The sequence below is a fragment of the Mastigoproctus giganteus genome, chromosome 6 (genome assembly GCF_048544385.1).
Source record: "Mastigoproctus giganteus isolate SK-2022 chromosome 6, ASM4854438v1, whole genome shotgun sequence".
NCBI classification, from domain to species: domain Eukaryota; kingdom Metazoa; phylum Arthropoda; class Arachnida; order Uropygi; family Thelyphonidae; genus Mastigoproctus; species Mastigoproctus giganteus.
Window position 1 is genome coordinate 196,875,432 of NC_143580.1, and position 22,075 is coordinate 196,897,506.

Here is a 22,075-nt window from a genome sequence, read left to right on the forward strand (position 1 = left end):
TGAAATCTACAATACATAATGGAAAAATATGTATATATATATATATATATATATATATATGTAATAAATACTTCTATCTAATAACACATGCATGAATGTATGGACACACACATACCTGTCTTCAAATGTTCCCCATGCCATCAAAGCAGACTCAATACTTTTGATAGCTTCATTAATCTGTTCCCATTTTGCTGCCCAAGATTCTCTGAGCAATCTCATTTCGGAGCGAATCTGGTCTCTTCCGTCCATACTCAAACTCAAGTAAATAGTTTCCCCAGCATCAGTAACAGAAGCAAGGAGAATCACACTTTGTTCTTTCTTGGAAAGAAGGTTCTACGAAAAAGAGAAACATGAGAATTTGAAATTTAGATTATATAAATTAGAATACTAACTAGATGGCCCTTTCCAATCTCATTTTCAAGTAATGCTTAATATAAATTAGAATATTAACTAGATGGCCCTTTCCAATCTCATTTTCAAGTAATGCTTAATATAAATTAGAATACTAACTAGATGGCCCTTTCCAATCTCATTTTCAAGTAATGCTTACATACATTATTATAGATTAATTTTTATGCACCTTTGAAATGTAGGGGAAATGTTAATTGATGAAAAAGAATTATGAAAGTCATTAGACATTATGTTGAATTTAACTTTTAACTACAGTTGCTCTAATAGCATTAGCATTAGTAGAGGCATATGATGCAAGAAGGCAAGCTTATGCAGCATCAGCCAAAAAAAAAAAAAACTTCCCATTTCATCCATTCATTCACTCTAAATGTTTGTCTAGTTCTGCCTTTAATTTATTTAAGCTGTCAACTACTACAATGACAGATGGAAGTTTGTTCCAGCAATCAACCACATACTGGCTAAAGGCAAATTTCTACACATCTATCCTACAACTGTTTTTCCTCAATTTGAATTTATGTCCCCTCAGGCAATTAATCTGGACAAGAGGAAGAATCCCATCAGCATTGAGCTTGCTCAAACCATTCAAGGCCTTATACAACTGAATCAGATCACCTTACAGGTGCCTAGTCTCCAGACACTGCAATCTGCAGAACTTAAGCCTTTCTTCGTAAGAGTAACCCTTTGTTTCATTCACCAATCTCACTGCCCTTCTCTGTGCTTGTTCCATCAGCTCTACATCCTTCCTAAAATGAGGCCTCCTGACCTGTATAATAGGAATGCCCAATAGGGGTGGATATTCCACAGAGCACAATCCTATTGGAAACTGGCTACAAGGAGCACAAGCACATTTGGGAAACTCACTCATGAAAGCTGATATTGAAATCGGGCAGTTGGAAGCAGGAAATAAATAAACTGAAGTGACAATGTTGGCCCTATGGAAACCTATGTACCTATGTAATGTAACCTATGAAAACCTAGTTTATGTACTTTGATAATGCCTAATATTTTTGGCCAAATTCTGAACATAATTTTATTATTTCTATTCTTTTAATAATAATGAATTATATTCACCTTTTCCTCTTTTTTTTTTTTTTCTCTTTTTAATATAGGAAAAAAAATTTAATTGGTATTAATTCAGTACGGTTATCAGATTTATACAGTTTTTAATTTTTAATGTTTCCCCCTGCTCATGTGTGTCACAAATATAATAAAGAAATAAGTTCACACTGTCACACTGTTATACAACAATGAATAAATTTTGCACAGCAGGTTTTCCTCTATAATCAGTGTTTCATAAGTGGTATCTATAAAATCAGTGCTTCAGAAATGGAGTCTGTAAAAAAAAATAGCATTTCCTAAATGGCAAATTATTGCTAAATTTATATAACAGAGATACAAGGTTTCCCTAATATTTTAAAAATAGGAGGAAACAATTAGCTAATTGTCCTGATAACAAACCAGCATCAACATGGGTATTATTAAGTAAAACTGCTAATAGTAATAGTGGCTACTAGGCAAGTAAACATTACTTGATATGTTTAGTGCAATAGCACTGAACCAATGATTATTTGCCAAAAATCATTTTTCATTATCATGTTATTGATTAGAAAAATCAACTTAAAATCCAGTGAGAAACTAGAAATACAAGGTGTCTACAAAGTCTCTGAACAGCAAAAACGCTTTTGCAAGTATGCACATATATATTTTAAAACGCCATATCAATAAATTACTTCTATACAGGTTCTCTTGAAACTCTCCAGAGACATGTAATTTGATCTATGAACAAATAATACAAACTTGTTTACAAGCAATAATAGCTGTTTTTATATTTATGATACTTTCAAAAATCAGCATAGGAAGACAGATCATTTAACAAGCTTCAAAACAATGTGGGCTTAAATAAGCCAAAAATGAAAAAATTCTCTGGAATTCAGAACCAGAAGTTGATAAAAATGAATAAAATAGTACATATATAAACATAGAGGATATTTTTGCAAATTAAAAAATCAGTAATCACAAATTTTTGTTTTTTTTTATTATTTTTTAATATTTTTGTGATTTTTCTTCAATTAAATAAAATTTTATTTTCATTTTTGCTTTTGACAATAATCCCACTCTAATGTGAATTTTGTCTGTTTTGACACTTTATAGTGTCAAAACAGACAAAAATAATAATATTTAAAAGCTAATAATAAAAAATATTATTATTTATAATATTATTATTATTATTTAATATTAAATAATAATATTTTGTATGTGGTTTGTCAATTCTAAATTCCTCATAAATAAACTTCTAAATTCCTCATAAAAAATTCACTCAGAAATTGTTAATAATGTTAATAATGTCTGAACTGAACCACACAAAATTGAAAGGAATGATTTTGTTTCAATGGTACAAGCAACTGAAAACATTTTACAAATAATAATGCATATATCTAGTGAAATATTTTAATTGACTTTGGAGCTTTCGAGGCTGAATGTGACTTTATCAACAAAAGATAAAGAGGCACATTCAGCCTCGAAAGCTCCAAAGTCAATTAAAATATTTCACTGGACATATGCATTATTTTTTGTATCTCTATGGATTCCAATACAACAGGCCCACTCACTCTGAAAACATTTTACTTAAATGGTTTAATTTTTGTTTCTAAGTAGTGGCCATTCAATGTTATTTGGCTGATTAATTGAGGGACTCAGTGTAAAAGCAATGTAGTTAAAATGAACCAGGAAGGTTGTTTATAACAGCGTTACCACTGTAATGCAAATGAAACATAGGAAAAAATGGTGACCCCACATGAAACAGTCCATGTGATTTACAGAAAGATTAAATCAGATATCCACACTCAGTTTATCTGAATATGCTGGAGGGTTGGGGAGATTTGTATTTCCAAGACTTGCAATTAGATATTATCTTTTGACAGGATGAGAGTGTTGGAACCATACTGAGTTGTGATAGTGTGAAAAGCCCTTGATAACCAGTGGTGAGCTGTGAATATTTTAACAATGGGTTTGCAGTTTTTCCAACTTTCTACCGAGTAAATTTGATCTGTCATGGAAATGATGTCATCCACATCTTCCACTAGAGGCGCTTCCCACGCTCGCTATACTAGTAGTGTGATTAGAGCGCATGAAGGATTTTTCATGACTGGTATGATATCTCGAGTCAGGGTCGGATTAGGGGGGGTGGACAGATGTGGCTTATTATCCCCTTAAATATCCTAGGTCTATCTAAAAAAAAAAAAAAAATTTAAAAACCTGGTTGTCATGCCTCGCCTTACGATGATAACTGGATATGACAGTGTCTGGAGTTCTAACTTTTTAAATAGTGTGATGTCACAATCATAATTCCTGAAGTTAATACTGCAGTAAGTATGATTGCAACAATTTCTTTTTTCGTCTTGCATTTTCATAACATTCCATTGTTAGGTTCCTCTAACAGATGCGTATGTCGCTTCAACTACAAGATCAGTACATCAATTGATGCTTTTTTAGAAGATATTTAGATACGTTGCACTCGCAAGTATACATCTCTTACTTTAGTTATCATAAATCCATTATACCTTGTCTTCCAGAAATTATGACAATATGTGAATGATCAATAAAATATTTACAATAAAAAATCTCTTTTATTATGAAATTGATATATGCAAATAAAAATACCTAAAAGAAACATGAAGGATGTTTCGCATAAACCATCTAATGCGCATGCCCAGCACATGCGTAATGTTTTTATTTGGCTTTTTTTAACAACTAGGGAAATATAATAGATACATTTTTTCATGATAAAATTTTAATATTCTGAATAAAAAATAACATGAAATATTTCCCATATTACAAATAACAAAAACTATCACAAAACATTCCACAATATAAAAACAAATATTACTTAAAAACCGAACTTTCTAGAAAAAGTACACAAAAAATCACAGATTACATGAAAAAAAATTATTTCACAAATATTCAAGAAAAATTTATTCTAAAAATTGCCATATAGAATTTATTTCTTTAGCATTAGCATTAGCAAAGGCACATGATGCAAGAAAGCAAGCTTATATAGCATAGATGAAAGTTTGGTCCAGCAATCAAGCACCCGCTGGTTAAAGGCAAACTTCCGCACATCCATCCTACAACCGTCTTTCCTCAATTTGAATTTATGCCCTCTCAGGCGATTATTCTGAGCAAGAGGAAGAATCCCATCCACATTGAGCATGCTCAAACCATTCAATGCTTTATACACCTCAATCAGATCACCTCGCAGGTGCCCAGTCTCCAGACACTGTAATTTGCAAAACTTACACCTTTTTCATAAGAGCAACCCTTTGTTCCATTCACTAATCTTGTTGCCCTTTTCTGTACTCGTTCCAACAGCTCTACATCCTTCTTAAAATGAGGCCTCCAGACATGTAAACAGTACTCAAAGTGTGGGGATAATCACTTCCTCATCCCTGCTAGAAAAATTTCTGTATATCATTGACAAGACACGAGCTACTCTTGCAGACTGTCTGCACTGCTCAGTAACCTTCATATCTGCTTGCACAATTACCCCCAGATCCTTTTCATTCTCTACCACTGCCAGTGTGGTACCATAGAGTTGACATGTTACTCTGGAATTACTGCTTCCCATAGGTAGTACTTTACATTTGTCAATGTTAAACTTCATTTGCCACCTCTCAGCCCATCTGCTCAACTTTTCTAGATCCTGTTGCAGTGTACTGTCATTAGTGTCATTAACAACCCTGCCAACCTTTGTATCGTCTGCAAACTTGGACATTAAGCCCATTAAGCCATAACGAACCCAACACTGAACCCTGAGGGACTCCACTAATAACATTAGTCCACAAAGAGCAGTGTCCATTGATTACCACACTCTGTCTTCTCCCACTCAACCATCCCTTTATCCATAGCAGCTGTTTGTTTGTTATTTGGATTTTTAGGAGCATTAGCAACTAAGGCGATATTGCTCCAGGATATGCGGTGGTCATTCCCTGACCTTTCCACAACCTCCGTATTTGGTGGTTACAGGCTCGAACGCCGGTCTAATCAAGAAGCATGTGCTATGCATTGCTGCTCCTGCCCACCTGACTACGGAGGCGCCTCCATAGCAGCAATTTGCCTCCAATGCCACACTGCTCCAATTTGTGCAGCAGTCTTCCACATTCAACATGGAAGACTGCTGCACAAAGTCAAGTATCAAAGGCCTTTCTAAGATCCAAATATATGATATCAAAGTTATTCTTTGCATCCAGTTCCTTTGTGACTACATCATAATATCCAATCAAATTTGTCAGACAAGACTTTCCCTTAACAAACCCATGCTGTGTCTGAATTATTGGTACAGTCTTGTCTAGATGATCCTGCAATGCATATTTAACCAGTGACTCCATTATTTTACCCGGAACAGAAGTTAAACTTACTGGCCTGTAATTACTCATGTCACCCTTCGATCCCCCTTTGTGAATTGGCGACACATTTGCACATCTCCAGTCCATTGGGACCTCCCCTGAGTCCAAGGATGCTCTCATAATTATGGCTAAGGGTTTGCTTACTTCCTTTGATGCCTCCTTTAATACAACTGGATAGATTCCATCCACCCCAGGTGCCTTTCTTATGTTTATCTTCAACAATTTCTTCTCCACTTTACTCTCAGTTATTACAAGATAGGTGCCTCCGTAGCCAGGTGGGAAAGAGCAGAAGTGCGTAGCACACGTTTCTTAATTAGACCGGGATTCAAGCCAGTCACCACCAAATAAGGAGGATGTGGAAAGGTCAGGGAATGACCACCGCATATCCCGGAGCAATATGGCCCTAGTTGCTAATGCTCCTGAAAAAAAAAAAAAAAAAAAACAATTACAAGATTATCTAGCTTACTGCCAGAGTAAGCTACGTAGTTGAACCATCGATATCAAGTGGACCAATCTGATTCATCCAATTTCTTCTAGAATTTACATAAGTAAAGAAATTCTTTGCTGATTTTCTTTGCATTCTTTGCAATCTGCTTTTGCCTGCCTAACCTCCTGTGTAACTTGGTTACAGACCAGCTTATATTTATCATAGGCTTCTGTGTCACATGTTACGTTAAATGTATCCCATGCATTTTTCTTCTCTGTCACATGTCTAATTAGTTCATCTGACATCCATTTAGGCCTAAATCTTGAACAATATTTCTTTGTTGGTATGAAAAGCCTAGTAGCTTCCAAGATTAATTCTTTGAATGCTTCCCATTTTGAATTTGCTGTTGGTAACATCATCAGTTGGTTCCACCGTATAGAATTTAAATACTGTCTTAGACCACCATAGTCACCTTTACGAAAGCAAACACCCTTCCCTTTACCCATGATGGTAGTTACCTCTTTGAGTAAATCCCACTTCAGCATACTGTGATCACAGCCACCTAGTGGTTCCTTTATCAGCAAGTTCTTGATGCATGAAAAATCACTACTGATAATCGGATCAAGAGTATTGCTCCCTCTAGTTACCTCCCGAACATGCTGCTGTAGAAAACAATCATCGAATAAATCCACAAAAGCCTTGCTTTTCCGACCCACCTGACTCTGCCTTGATAGCATCAGCAAATATTCTTACACCCTTTCTATTTAAGTGTATCCCATCCCTGTAGATGCAGTCTCTCCTGTTAACAAGCACAGACCAGGCTGAGAAAAATTCTACCCCTTGAGCCTTGCACAATCTCTCCAGGGCAGAATTGATCGATAAGACTCTCATCATATACTCCCTCTTATCATGTCTGGGCAGATTTGCAGACACTTTCAAATTCAACCCTAACTCACAGCTTTTTTTCAGCATTGTCTTGTACTTGTTAAGTAATTCTGCCAGTCTCCTATATTAATATTTGTTGTCGAACTTCTGCTTTGCTCAATAGCTGAGTGATGATTACAGAGGAATGATTTGATATAACCATCTGGATCAAATTGAAGCAATGATTTTGCATTTAGATGCACGGGCATTATAATCTGCAATGTGTTTAATTGTCACAATATTATTCATTATGCTGAAAGCTCAATCGGCTTCAGCACAGCTAATTGCAATGGTTTCAAAGATATTTTCGGCTTTCTTATTTGAAAAGGTAATTTCACTCAATTTTAAAGATAAAATGTCTTTGACAAAATCTCTAAAATCATTAATTTTTATTTCATATTTTATCAGAAAACTTAAATTTCTTATTTGGTTTTCAACTGTCTTGCCACCGAGACGAAAGTTCTTTCATATTCCATGATTTCGGGTAGTATATATTTAAAATCTCTTTCAATGGTATCATTATTTTCTTTATTTAATTTAAAATCGCCCTGTTGCATTAATAACTTATCTTTTAAGGATAAAACAATGCATTTAATAACCTGTCATGAGGTAATTTTTTTCTTTCGATTTTGATTCCTTCAAATTCTTTCCACTTCAACATGCTCTAAATTTTAGCTTCATAATATCCTTCAGAATTTTTCAAATTAGCAACAGCATTGATAGTTCGAATAATTAATTTATATGCTTTGATCATTGTGATTCTGTAAAGCTTCTAAAAGGTAAGAGAGCTCTTTCAGGATGTCGATCATTAGTGCTAAATGGCTAACAAATTCCAAATTTAAAAGTCGATTTAATAATCCAGAATATTTAACTTCTGATTCAAAATGTTTGCACAAAGCGGGATAATTCCTCCAACCCACAATTGCTGTCCGCAAGCTACACACTGCTCATCGAGGCCAGAACACACGACCGATCTTTATAGTTTCCACATCAAGTTCTTTAGCAATCATACTTAATTCGCACTAGTTTTTTGGAAATTGGTGATACAGTTTTTTTTTTTTTTTTAATTATTGTTTGCATGCCATTATATTTTAGAACATTTTCTACACAGTGAAAGGCTCAACAAAGTTTCAAAATCTGACAAAAATATCTTCGTAAAGTTTATATAATATCTTAGTTGCCTCAACCCCCCCCTCTACGTTGCTACTGTCACTAGTTCATTGAATACAGTGCAAAATGTGGGAATCACACAGATATTCAGCTACTATGACCATGTAAACATAGACAGGAGAAATCTATTGGAAGGCTTGGATCACTCACTTCTCCGAAAAACATAAGCCCGTTTGTCAGAGTAAAGGGGAACCACAACACAGGTTGACAAGAGGCTATAATCCGTGTTGAGAATCTCTGACTGGCTATGGAAAGCATATTGACTAGTATGACTTCTTGGTATGTGATTGCATAAGTTTTACGGACACCACTAAAATTGTGAAACAGTAATCCCTTTCACCCTTAATTTGCAATTTCTAATTACCTAAATTGCCTAAAGCCCAGAGGTCAGAACATGCATACAAAGTTGTCTCTCCTAATCTGTTCATTATGTGGAAATTTTCTTCCTTCAACAGAACCTATTTTAAATGTAATTACCAAGGGGAATCAAAAAATTTCGCTATAAATAAGTTCGTTAAACAGAGGTCCGACTATAATTAAATCAAAAATAAAGCAATTTTAAAATACATAACGGATTGATTGTGCCATTAAAATGGTGGGAATGGGGCCCTGCTCGCTCCACCGTAGTTTTGGCTCAGGATACTCAATAATTGCATTCAGGATTTCATTTGTAAAATAAATTATCATCTCAGCAATGGGCTCGAAAATTTAAAAAAAAAAATAACAATGGGCTCTTGCAAGCCTACTAAAGCTCACCACTGTTGATAACATTTTCCACGATGGATTGGCCATGATTGACTCACCCATTAGCTACAACATTAACGTGACGATTACATCCAAGGATTTCTTTGTATGGGTATTCAAATACTGTTTTGTGAAGGTTTTAAAAAACACAAAAAAGTAAAAGTCAGAATCTGTGATGCAACAGCAATGGTTAGTGATGACATACCCAAAAGACACAATGAAAAATTGGGTACGGACTAAGTACTACATAAAGGTGCACACAGTGACGTGTATTAAAACATTAAGTAAACTAAATACAAACCATTCCCTTCTATCATGTTTTATTCAGTTAGTCAGTTTTATTGCTTAAAGCTGCACCAGGAAGGTTGTTTATCCTTCAAGAACTTTAATAGTTTTCATATTTTCATTTTAAGACAAATGTAACATTATGAATTTATAGTTAATATAAATTAAAATTAAAATACTGTTCTCTAGAATTTTTAAACCTTGGTATTTTACCTTCAATGTATGCAGCCTAGCTTCTAAACTCTGTTTATCTCCAACAGTATCTGGAGCTGTTTGCAATTTTTGATCCATTACACTTAGCCAGTTCTGAAGATCCACTTTAGCTTGTTCATAATTCTTTTGTGTTTTCAACAAACCTTGGAGCTTTCTTAAGGATTCCTGTAAAAGAAAATTTTAATATATTAAAATAACCACTGATTTGTCAATTTCTCAGATCATTCCTTATTTTTCAGATCACTGTACAGTGATTTGAAAAATAAGTAACTGATCATTGTGATTTCTGGCTATGGGGATACCTGAAAGAAAGAGTTTACCGTAGCAACATACAGATGCTTTTCAATTTGAAAGCAAGCATTGGACAGCATGTAGCCAACATCCCCAATGAGATGCTATGCAAAACTGTGTTGCACGCAGTCTTCCATTTTCAGAATGTCATCTCAAGTGAAGGAAAGCACATAGAACAATATCTGGAGATTTCTAAGTTCTGATATTAAAATCTAATCCTAAGTTAAGTATTCCATCTCATGTTTACAGTGAACTAACTTTTTTCCTTCTACAAATCACTTCCCCATACCCTAAATGATTTATGCACCAACATCGAGCCATGATGATGAAGAGGTTGAAGAAATGTACACTGAAATTGAGAGTCTTCTAGATGAGCAGAAAACCCACTACACTATTATTACGGGGGACTTCAATGCTAAGGTTGGAAAAAGGCAAAACAACGCAGAAAGAGGAACTATAGGAAATTTTGGAATTGGTGAAAGAAATAAAAGAGGTGAAAGACTTGTGGAATTTGCAGAATCTCAAGGACTGTCAGTAATGAACACTTTTTTCAAGAAAAGGGTGAACAGAAAGTGGACATGGAAGAGTCCAAATGGATTAACAACTAATGAAATCGACTTCATCCTCACTAACAGAAGATATATTGTGAATGATGTTACCGTCCTGAATAAGGTAAATGTGGGAAGTGATCACAGAATGGTAAGATGTACACTTGATATAGATGTAGGAAAGGAAAGGAAAAAACTGACTCGAGTAAATAATACAAAGGTCTTTGAAATAACAGAGGAGGAGAATAAGCAGTATGTACTGGAACTTAAGAACAAGTTTGAGCTTCTGCAGACTGCTCAGGACCAAGATATCGACGAGGAATATTACAACTTTCTGAAAGTGATAAAGCCCAAGAAACCTATAGGGAAACAGAAATCCAAAGAAGAAAAAATTAGTCAAAAAACACTTGTCATGATGAACCAAAGACGACAAATGAAGAGCAAAAAAAACACTGACAGGGAGAAAATTGAGTATACTGAGTTATGCAAAGCCATTAGAAAGAGACTCAGAGATGACATAAGAAGATTTAACACAAGAAAAGTAGAACAAGCATTAAGGGAAAACAAAGGATTTAAATCAGCAGCCATGAGCAGTAATACAGAAAGACAAATGATACTGAAACTGAAGAATAGCGATGGTGTACTTATAAACAGCAGAGAAGGCATAATTCAAATAGCAGAAGACTACTATAGAGAATTATACAAGGAGCAGGGGAATGATGCCAGCAGTGGGGAAGATGGATTGCAAAGTAGCAACACATACGACATACCCGATATTCTTCCTGATGAGGTAGAACATGCACTGAAGAAAATGAAGAATCGGAAAGCCCCGGGGGAAGATGAAGTTACTTTAGAGTTGTTAAAATTGGGAGGAAGAGACATAACACAAAAACTGGCAAGGCTCTTCACAAAGTGCATTAGAAAAGGTGTGATGCCTAAGCAGTGGAATAATGCAATTATAGTTTTGCTGCATAAGAAAGGAGATAAATCAGAAATTGGAAATTACAGACCAATTAGCTTGTTATCCCATATCTACAAGTTGTTCACAAGGGTCATTACTAACAGATTAGAAAGAATACTTGATGAGAATCAACCGAAAGAGCAAGCTGGCTTTAAGACAGGATTCTCAACTATGGATCACCTTCACGTAATATCACAGCTAGCTAATGGAGAAAGCAAATGAATATAAAACACCATTATGCCTGGCATTTGTGGATTATGAAAAGGCATTTGACTCCATACGGCATAAGGCAATGTTTCGGGCACTGGAAAGACAAGGCATAGATACTCCATATATTATGATTTTGAAGAAAATATATGAGAGTGCTACATCCTTTATTAGACTAGACAAAGACAGTAGCAAATTTAAAATCGAGAAAGGAGTTCGACAAGGAGACACAATATCTCCGAAGCTGTTTACTGCTGCCCTTGAAGAAGCTTTCAGAAGATTAGACTGGTCGCAGAAAGGAGTCAATGTGAACGGAGAGTACCTAAACCATTTACGATTTGCAGATGACATTGTGGTCAAAAGCCATGATCCCAAAGAATTAGAGGAAAATCTTAATCAGTTATGCACAGTTAGTAAGGATTTTGGACTAAAGATGAATATGGCTAAAACAAAAGTAATGATGAACAAGTATGCCATGGAAAGGGAAATAATGATTGAAGCAGCAGTAATTGAAAAGGTGGAGTCATATACTTATCTGGGACAAGTTATTAGCTGTAATAATGATAAATGGCTGGAAGTCAAGAGAAGAATAAATTTTGGATGGATAGCATTCAGGAAATATAGTCACATACTGAAGAGCAATATCCCAGTTTGTCTGAAACGTAAAATAATGAATCAATGTATACTCCCCACCATGACTTATGGAAGTGAAACTTGGGCACTCACCAAAAGAATGGAAGAGAAGCTGAGAACTACACAGCGAAGAATGGAACGAATTATACTGGGAATCAGACTGTTAGATAAGAAGAGAAACACATGGATTAGGCAGCAAACTCAAGTAAAGGACATTCTTATCAAAACTAAAGAACTAAAATGGTCTTGGGCAGGACACATAGCTCGAAGACATGATGACAGATGGACTAAGAAAATCACAGAATGGTACCCAAGAGGAGCTAGAAGAAAACCTGGAAGACAAAGGCGGAGATGGATAGATGAAATTCATGAGTTTTTGAGTAGTAAATGGATGGCTAGTGCTCAAAACAGAAGGAACTGGAAAGTTGCTGGAGAGGCCTTCATCCTGCAGTGGATTGAAAATGGCTGATGATGATGATGATGATGATGACCCTAAATGACATACCCACCGATTTTCACAGTGCTGTCTCTAAGCGTTTTAACACTAGGGGTCTCCTGAATAGGGATACTTATTTTATAAGCACCCGATATAAAATAATATTTTGGAAAATAGTGCTTTTTCACGTGCACACTTTTTGCTTTCTGCAAGGCAGTGCTAACTGCTATTGGGTCATATGACAACAAAGTGATTTACACGGCTGTTTCAAAGACCATGCCTAGGCACGTCACTTAAATTAAGCTGCATATACCACAGCAATGACTCCTTACCTGATAGCATTTAGTAGCATCATGATGTCACACAATGTTGACAGTTCGGCTGTTGTATATTGTGGGGTTTAGTTTTATAATTGTACATGTCTCAAGGCAATGATTCAATTTTTTCAAAAGTTTCTTCAGCTATTAGCAATGTTGTTAATAATTGCAATAATAATAACAATTATTATTATTATTATTATTAATCATATAGTGCAAGGAAGCCTGAGGCTTATGCTGCACCAGTCAAAAAAATTTCCCAAGTTACCCTGAGAGAGAGAGAGAGAGAGAGAGAGAGAGAGTCAGAAGCAGAAGGGAATCACCAAGAAAGAGACGAATGATGATATCCAGCTCAGGACCCTGGGTTTGCCAAGCCCATACTTACCAGATGTGAGCCCCTGGGGTTAATAGATAAGAGAAAGATCATATCAGAAAGGCTGAGAAGAAAAGAAAAGAAAAGATATTAAAGAGTATGAAGCAGCACTTAAAAATCCTGATATCAAAGAAACCAGTGATTATATGATTATAATAAATTAAAGACTTCACAATTAAGAAAGACACAAAAAGAGCAAAAAAATGAGTCACAAATTGTTGATAGCACTACTGAAACGCCAATCATTGATAAAAAAGAAAAAAAAATCATAAAAAATGATAAATTGGTAAAAGATGAAAATGATCAAATAAAGATGCCTGAAAATATTTGCAGTTCAGGAAATTCAATACACAATGTTTTTGGAAGTATTGAAACTCCTTCGGAAGAAAGGTTTCAAGTTAGCCATAACAAATAATACTGTTCGCTGAATGAAAAACTTTTATCCGAAATTACGATTCCAGGAGAATTGAAAATAGTTTATTCATGAGACGAAATTATGCCTGACAGTTGTAATGCTGAAGAATGCAACTCTGTAACACCCGAAACACTTTATTCTGTGGAGCTTTCAGGTTTACCTCCGCATAAACTACTTTCAAAGGTAAACACAACTGTTATAGTTTTAAGAAAATTAGGTATAAAAAATTGGAATTTGTAATGGTACAAGACTACGTGTAGTTGAAACAAGAAAGAAATGCTTGGTTTGGGAACACATCACAGGTGACAGAGCTGGATCGAAAGCATATATTCCATGGATTCATATGTATTCAAACAAAGGGAAATATAACTTCATTTTTCAACAAACACAGTTTCCTGTGAAATTGGCTTTTAGTATGACAATAAACAAAAGTCAAGGTCAAACATTATCTAAGGTGGGGGTTGATTTAACATCACCATGTTTTTTGCAAGGACAATTGTATGTTGCATTAAGCAGAGTAAAGGCAGCTAAAAATCTCTTTGTATTAACGGAAAACAAATCAAAAAACAATAAAAAACAAAACAATTGGACATGAAATTTGTTTATAATCAAATATATAAATGATGGTTTTGTTATTAATTTATTTTTAGATAATAAAATAATATATAATTTTTTATATATCTTTTAATTATTAGAAGGGGATTTCCACCCAGTAAAAAAAAAATAAAATATAAAAACATAATCAGGTTCGTGTGATGCAAGTCAGAGTGGAGCAAAGCGACCTTCTGACTTGTTTATAAAAAAATCTTAAATTTTTTATAAGCATACTTTTTATTCCAATATTTTTTGAAGTGATTTTAACAGCTTTTGGGCCATTAAAAATTGAGAGAACCTACCAGGTGACTTACCACTACTCCAATCATTTGCAACAGTTTCAGTTATTTGCATTTTTACTTGAAGGGCAACATTCCATTGGATAGATGCTGACGTTCCAAAATTTTGAATAGTGTCTTTGTTAGTTGAAGATGATTACTTTCACTCTCCAACTAGTCCAATAAATACTTATGGTTTTAAACATTAGCATTAGCATTAGTAAAGGCACATGATGCAAGAAAGCAAGCTTATATAGCATCAGCCAAAAAAAAAAAAAAAAAACCTTCTCATTTCACCCATCCATTCATTCAAATGTTTGTCTACTTCTGCCTTGAATCTATTTAACCTATCAACTTCCACAACAACAGATGGAAGTTAGTTCCAGCAATCAACCGCTAGCTAAAGGCAAACTTCTACACATCTATCCTACAACCATCTTTTCCTCAATTTGAATTTATTCCCTCTCAGGTGATTATTCTGAGCAAGAGGAAGTATGCCATCAGCATCGAGCATGCTCAAACCATTCAAAACTTCATACACCTCAATCAGATCACCTCACATATTAGCATTAGCATTAGCATTAGCATTAGTAGAGGCATTTGATGCAAGAAAGCAAGCTTATGCAGCATCAGCCAAAAAAAAAAAAAAAAAAAAAAAAAGTAACGTAATTAAATAAAAATAACCACTTCCACTTCACCCCTCTGTTCGTTCGAAATACCTGTCCAGCTGAGCCTTAAACTTATTTAGGCTATCAACTTCCACGACAAGGGATGGAAGTCTGTTCCACCCAACAACCACCCGCTGGCTAAAGGCAAATTTCCGCACATCTATCCTACATCTGTCTTTCCTCAATTTGAATTTATGCCCTCTCAGGTGATTTTTCTGAGCTAGAGGAAGAATCCCATCAGCATTGAGCATGCTCAAACCATTCAAGGCTTTGTACACCTCTATCAGATCACCCCGCTGGTGCCTAGTTTCCAGACACTGTAATTTGCAAAACTTAAGCCTTTCTTCGTAAGAGAACCCCTTTGTCCCATTCACCAATCTAGTTGCCCTTCTCTGTACTCGTTCCAGCAGCTCTACATCCTTCCTGAAATGAGGCCTCCAGGCCTGTATACAGTACTCTAGGTGTGGCCTGACCATTGCCTTATACAAGGGAATAATCACCTCCTTATCCCTCCTAGAAAAATTCCTATATATCATTGACAATACACCATGAGCTACTCTTGCAGCTCGTCTGCACTGCTCAGAGAACTTCATATCTGCCTGCACCACCACCCCCAGGTCCCTTTCATTCTCTACCACTGTCAGTGTAGTACCACAGAGTTGATACGTTGCTCTGGGGTTGCTGTTTCCCATATGTAGTACTTTACATTTGTCTATGTTAAACTTCATTTGCCACCTCGAAGCCCATCTGCTCAATCTTTCCAAATCCTGTTGCAGCAGCATAGTGTCAGTAGTGTCCTTGACAACCCTGCCAACCTTCGTATCGTCTGCAAACTTGGACATTAAGCCTGATATACCGTCATCAATATCATTTATAAATACAGAAAACAATAAAGGCCCCAATACTGAACCCTGAGGGACTCCACTAATAACATTAGTCCACGATGAGCAGTGTCCATTGATTACCACTCTCTGTCTTCTCCCCCTCAACCACCCCTTTATCCATAGCAGCAATTTGCCTCCAATGCCACACTGCTCCAATTTGTGCAGCAGTCTTCCATGTGCAACAGTATCAAAAGCCTTTCTAAGATCCAAGTATATAATATCAAAGTTATTCCCTGCATCCAGTTCTTTTGTGACTGCATCATAGTATCCAATCAAATTGGTCAGGCAAGACATCCCCTTAACAAAACCATGCTGTGTCCTAGCTATAACTGAAGTCCTGTCCAGATGATCCTGCAGTGCTTCTTTCACCAGTGCCTCCATTAATTTTCCGGGAACAGAAGTTAAACTCACAGGTCAATAATTACTTGTGTCAGCCTTTGATCTCCCTTTGTGAATTGGGGTCACATTTGCACATCTCCAGTCAATGGGTACCTCCCCTGAGTCCAAGGAAGCTCTCATAATTATGGCTAAGGGTTTGCTTACCTCCTTTGCTGCCTCCTTTAATATAACTGGATAGATCCCATCCACCCCAGGTGCCTTTCTTGTGTTTATCTTCAACAATTTCTCCTCCACTTTGCTCTCAGTTATTACAAGATTCTCTAGCTTACTGCTAGAGTTGAATACACCTCTGGCATTCCCCTCGCTGAATAACTCCTCATGTGTGAATGTCGATGCAAAATATTCATTTAGTTTGTTAGCTGCCCGAGCAGGGTCATCAACAGTTGACCCATCGATCTCAAGTGGACCAATCTGATTCATCCCCTTCCTTCTAGAGTTTACATAAGTAAAGAACTCTTTGCTGTTTTTCTTCGCATCCCTTGCCAAAGATCTCTCGTAATCTGCCTTCGCCTGCCTAACTTCCTTTGTAACTTGGTTACAGATCAACTTGTATCTATCATAGGCGTCCGTGTCACGTGTTAATTTGTATGTATCCCATGCATTTTTCTTCTCTGCCATATGCCTCATTAGTTCATCTGACAACCATTTAGGCCTAAACCTTGAACAATATTTCTTAGTTGGTATGTAAAGCCTAGTAGCTTCCACGATAAGTTCTTTGAATGCTTCCCATTTTGAATTTGCTGTTGGCAATATCATCAGTTGATCCCACTGTATAGAATTTAAATACTGTCTCAGTCCATTGTAGTCGCCTTTACGAAAGCAATACCCCTTCCCTTTACCCCTAATGGTAGTTACCTCTTTGAGTAACTCCCACTTCAGCACACTGTGATCACTGCCACCAAGTGGTTCATTTATCTGCAGATTCTTAATGCATGAAGAATCACTACTGATAATCAAATCAAGAGTATTACTCCCTCTAGTTGCCTCCCGAACATGCTGATGTAGAAAACAATCATCCAATAAATCCACAAAAGCCTTGCTACTGTGTGAGTGACCAGCCCCCAAATTCCAGTCAATATCTGGGAAATTAAAATCCCCCATTATAAGACTCTCTGATTTACTGGCCCACTCTATTTCTCCGAACAGTTTCTTATTATACTCATCAGAGTCATTAGGCCTATAGCACACTCCTACTCTCAATTTTGATCTCCCAATGCTTATGTCACACCAAACTGACTCGACACTGCACTGTCCAGCGATGTCGACTGGCTTCACTTCCTTGGATTTTATGTGTTTTTTAACTAATAGCATAACCCCTCCTCCCTTCCTATCCTGTCTATCCTTTCTGTAGACATTGTACTCCCCAAATTCCAGTTCTGCATTTCTTATATCTGTGTGACACCACGTCTCTGAAATCCCCACAATATCTGCCTTTGATGTTTTGAGCAACACCTCAAATTCATCAAATTTATTTACTAAACTCCTAGCATTGGTGTACACACAAGTATACATGCACCTGTTCTTTTTCTTAGCTACCCTAACACAACCCATGTGTTTACTTGTACCCCAATGATTCCCAGCAGTCTCTGAAATATCCTGCATCTTATTTTCCAGGCTGCGGCTCATTCCCATAGAAGCAGTGCAAGAATCACTTTCACCTCTGCCAGTGGCTACTGTTAATCTATTAGTCCTTGTATCCCCCCAATCTAGCAGTTTTCCGACCCACCTAACATTGCCTCGATAGCATCAGCAAACATTCTTGCACCCTTTCTATTTAAGTGTATCCCATCCCTGTAGAAGCAGTCTCTCCTGTTAACAAGTACAGACCAGGCTGAAAAAAATTCTACCCCTTGAGCCCTGCACAATCTTTCCAGGGCCGAATTGATTGACAGGGCTCTCATCATATACTCCCTCCTATCGTGTCTGGGCAGAATTGCAGACACTTTCAATTTCAACCCTAATTCACGGCTTTTTTTCATCAGTGACCTGTACTTGTCAAGTAATTCCGCCGGTCTCCTACTCTTAATGTCATTAGTGCCAACGTGTACAACTATATCACCTTTTGTGCCCTTAAAGGATGATATCCGCTCTACAACGTCATCAACTTTTGCCCCTGGCAGACATACCCTGGTCCTATTCCACCTATCCTTTTTACAAAGCATGTTTCCCGTTTCCCTGACAATAGAGTCACCAACAACTACTAGTTCCTTTGGGACCAGCGCATTCTGCCTTGGGGGTTGCCGCTGTGTTCCGCGATGACCAAGTGCAAGCTCTGGCATTGGTGTGGGCAGTTGAGAGCTTGATGGGCCCCTCACTTGTAATCCTTCGAGGGCATCCACCCTATCCTTCAAGCTCTCATATAGGCCCATAAGAATGCTGAGTTGTCGCCTTATCTCCTTACACTCCTTGCATCGCACACACACACAAAGACATCCCCCATGGCAGTATCATGTCCCATACTTGACTGCTCCGCAAACATCAAGCAAATAGTGAATCTATTTAACCTATCAACTTCCACAACAACAGATGGAAGTTAGTTCCAGCAATCAACCGCTAGCTAAAGGCAAACTTCTACACATCTATCCTACAACCATCTTTTCCTCAATTTGAATTTATTCCCTCTCAGGTGATTATTCTGAGCAAGAGGAAGTATGCCATCAGCATCGAGCATGCTCAAACCATTCAAAACTTCATACACCTCAATCAGATCACCTCACATATGCCTCATCTCTAGACACTGTAATTTTCAAAATTTAAGCCTTTCTTCATAAGAGCAACACTTTGTTCCATTCTTGTTGCCCTTCTCTGTACTTGTTCCAGTAGCTCTACATCCTTCTTAAAATGAGGCCTCCAGACCTGTATACAGTACTCAAGGTGTGGCCTGACCATTGCCTTATACAAGGGATAATCATCTCCTTATCTCTGCTAGAAAAATTCCTGTATATCATTGACAAGACACTATGAGCTACTCTTCCAGACTGTCTGCACTGTTCAGAAAACTTCATATCCGCCTGCACAATTACCCCCAGGTCCTTTTCATTCCCTACCACAGTCAGTATAGTACCACAGTGATACGTTACTCTGGGGTTACTGCTTCTCATTTGCAGTACTTTATTCAATGTCAATGTTAAACTTCAGTTGCCACCTCTCAGCCCATATGCTCAACTTTTCTAGATCCTGTTGTTACAGTGTAATGTCATTAGTGTCATTAACAACCCTGTCGACCTTCGTATCGTCTGCAAACTTGGACATTAAGCTTGATATACCATCATCAATATCATTAATAAATACAGAAAACAACGAACCCTGGGGACCTCCACTAATAACATTAGTCCATGAAGAGCAGTATCCATTGATTACCTCTCTCTCTCTTTTCCCACTCAACCATCCCTTTATCCATAGAAGCATTTTGCCTCCAATGCCACACTGCTCCAATTTGCGCAGCATTCTTCGATGCAAACAGTATCAAAAGCCTATCTAAGATTAAAATATATGACATCAAAATTATTCTTTGCATCTAGTTCCTTTGTGACCACATCATAGTATCCAATCAAATTAGTCATACAAGCCTTCCACTTAGTAAACCCATGCTGTGTCCAAGCTATAACTGAAGTCTTGTCTAGATGAACCTGCAGTGCTTCTTTAGCCAGTGCCTCCATTAATTTCCCTAGAACAGAATTTAAACTAACAGGTCTGTAATTACTTCTTTTGCCCTGTGATCCTCCTTTGTGAATTTGGGTCACATTTGGACATCTCCAGTCCATGGGTACCTCCTCTGAGTCCAAGGCAGCTCTTATATTTCTGGCTAAGGGTTTTCTTACTTCCTTTGCTGCCTCCTTTAATATAACTAGGTGATAGATGACTCTCATCAACCGGTGAAATACCACCACTTTGCTTATTGGAGGCTTGAAGTGGTGGAACCCATGTTTAGTCTCTAGAGCTAAGTTCCAGTCAACCCTTCCCTATCTCTTCCATCATGCAGTATGATTGATGACTTTTGAGGTTATGATGAACATCGTGGCGAGATCCAATATTCCTTACATTTCGAGGGTACAGCTCTAAAACGGTGTTCGCAGACCGGCCGCTAGTTAGTACACCGGACCGAACCTATTGGTAACTCTCTAGGAGGCTTCCGGATCAGCTAGTGTATAATCTTGCTACCTCTACTCTGCCAGATAGTGACTGGAGGGAGTCCGAGTAGTGTGTATGCGGGGAGCATTGTTGAGGCCACGTTATGTCAAGGATCTGGGTATATTCTTACCACATGTATGCCATATCCAAAAATTTCATTACTTCATACAGCATGTCCCACCCACTTTTTCTTTCTATTGAATACACCATGAATTGTCAAACTAATAGAGCAAGCTTATCTGCGAAAAGATCTAAACCTCCCAAGCACTTCCTAATTCATTTCACAAATATACGTGGTCTCAACTGTAATCTCAGCTATGTCCATTTCCACTTGCAGTCTGCCAAACTCCATGTACTTTTTCTGACAGAATCTCAGTTATCGGTTGATTCAACTACTGCTCATCTCAGACGCCCAAATTATTTGCTGTATAATTCCTTTCGTCTAAAAGGTAGTACTTGTGCATATGTCCATTCTGATATTCCCTGTCAGAGACTTGGCAATTGTGAATCTCCTCTCTTTGATCTTCTCTGGCTTCAAATCTCTCTACCTCATTGTGTCAAATTCATCTATTGTCTCGACCGTTCTCCCAACTCCACTAATCACTTGGAGCTCTTTGACTTCCTCTCTTTGCAACTTGACTTTCTCCAGTCCAACTTTCCTAACAGTGAGATAATTTTCCTTGGTGATTCTAATGTTCACAACTCCAGCTGGCTTCTGTTTTCTAGTCACCCCGACCCAGCAGGTCGAGATTCTGAGGCTTTTGCAATTACTAATGACCTAGCACAGATTGTTCATTTACCTACAAGAATACCGGACAATCCTAATCATACAGCCAATACGCTTGATCTTTTTCTCACAAACAACCCTTCTAAGTACACTGTCGAAGTGAGAGGTCCTTTAGGCACCTCAGATCACAAGTTGGTGATTGTCTCTTCTCCAATGGAACCTTTATCTCATAGCCATTCCCAACCTCGTGTTGTTTGGCATTACAAGAATGCAAATTGGGATGACCTGCGAGACTTCTTTTCCTTGTTTGGATTACTGTTTCAAAACTTCTGATGTCAACATTTGCTCAGATCGTGTCAGTGAAATTATTCTTGCAGGAATGGAATCCTTTATCCCAAACTCCACTTTAAAATCTCGTCCTTTATCTAAACCTTGGTTTTCCAATAAATGTGCTAAGGCTGTTCAAGAGAAGAATGTTGCATATCGTAATTGGCTCATTTCTAATTCTTCAGTTTCATTTTCTGCCTACACCAAAGCTCGCAACAATTGTAAAGCAGTTATTAATCAGTCCAAACTAGAGTTTGAACAGGCTAAGAGTAGAAAGCTTGCTTCTTGTCCTAATGGTAGCCGAGCATTC

The 22,075-nt window shown here is 37.2% G+C and overlaps 1 protein-coding gene across 3 annotated transcripts in view; it reads right to left on the reverse strand.

Annotated features, from left to right (window-relative positions):
• The window catches only part of LOC150084856 (muscle-specific protein 300 kDa-like), a 1,257,473-nt gene that overhangs the window by 1,223,531 nt on the left and 11,867 nt on the right, over nucleotides 1-22,075 (reverse strand). For all 3 annotated transcript variants that reach the window (XM_090376651.1, XM_090376652.1, XM_090376650.1), the window contains exons 2-3: nucleotides 9,577-9,741; nucleotides 116-333 (exon numbers count right to left, since the gene is read on the reverse strand). In XM_090376651.1, coding sequence (XP_090232777.1) covers nucleotides 116-333; nucleotides 9,577-9,654 — 296 coding nt within the window. In that variant the 5' untranslated portion in view covers nucleotides 9,655-9,741. The remainder of the gene's footprint in view (nucleotides 1-115; nucleotides 334-9,576; nucleotides 9,742-22,075) is intronic.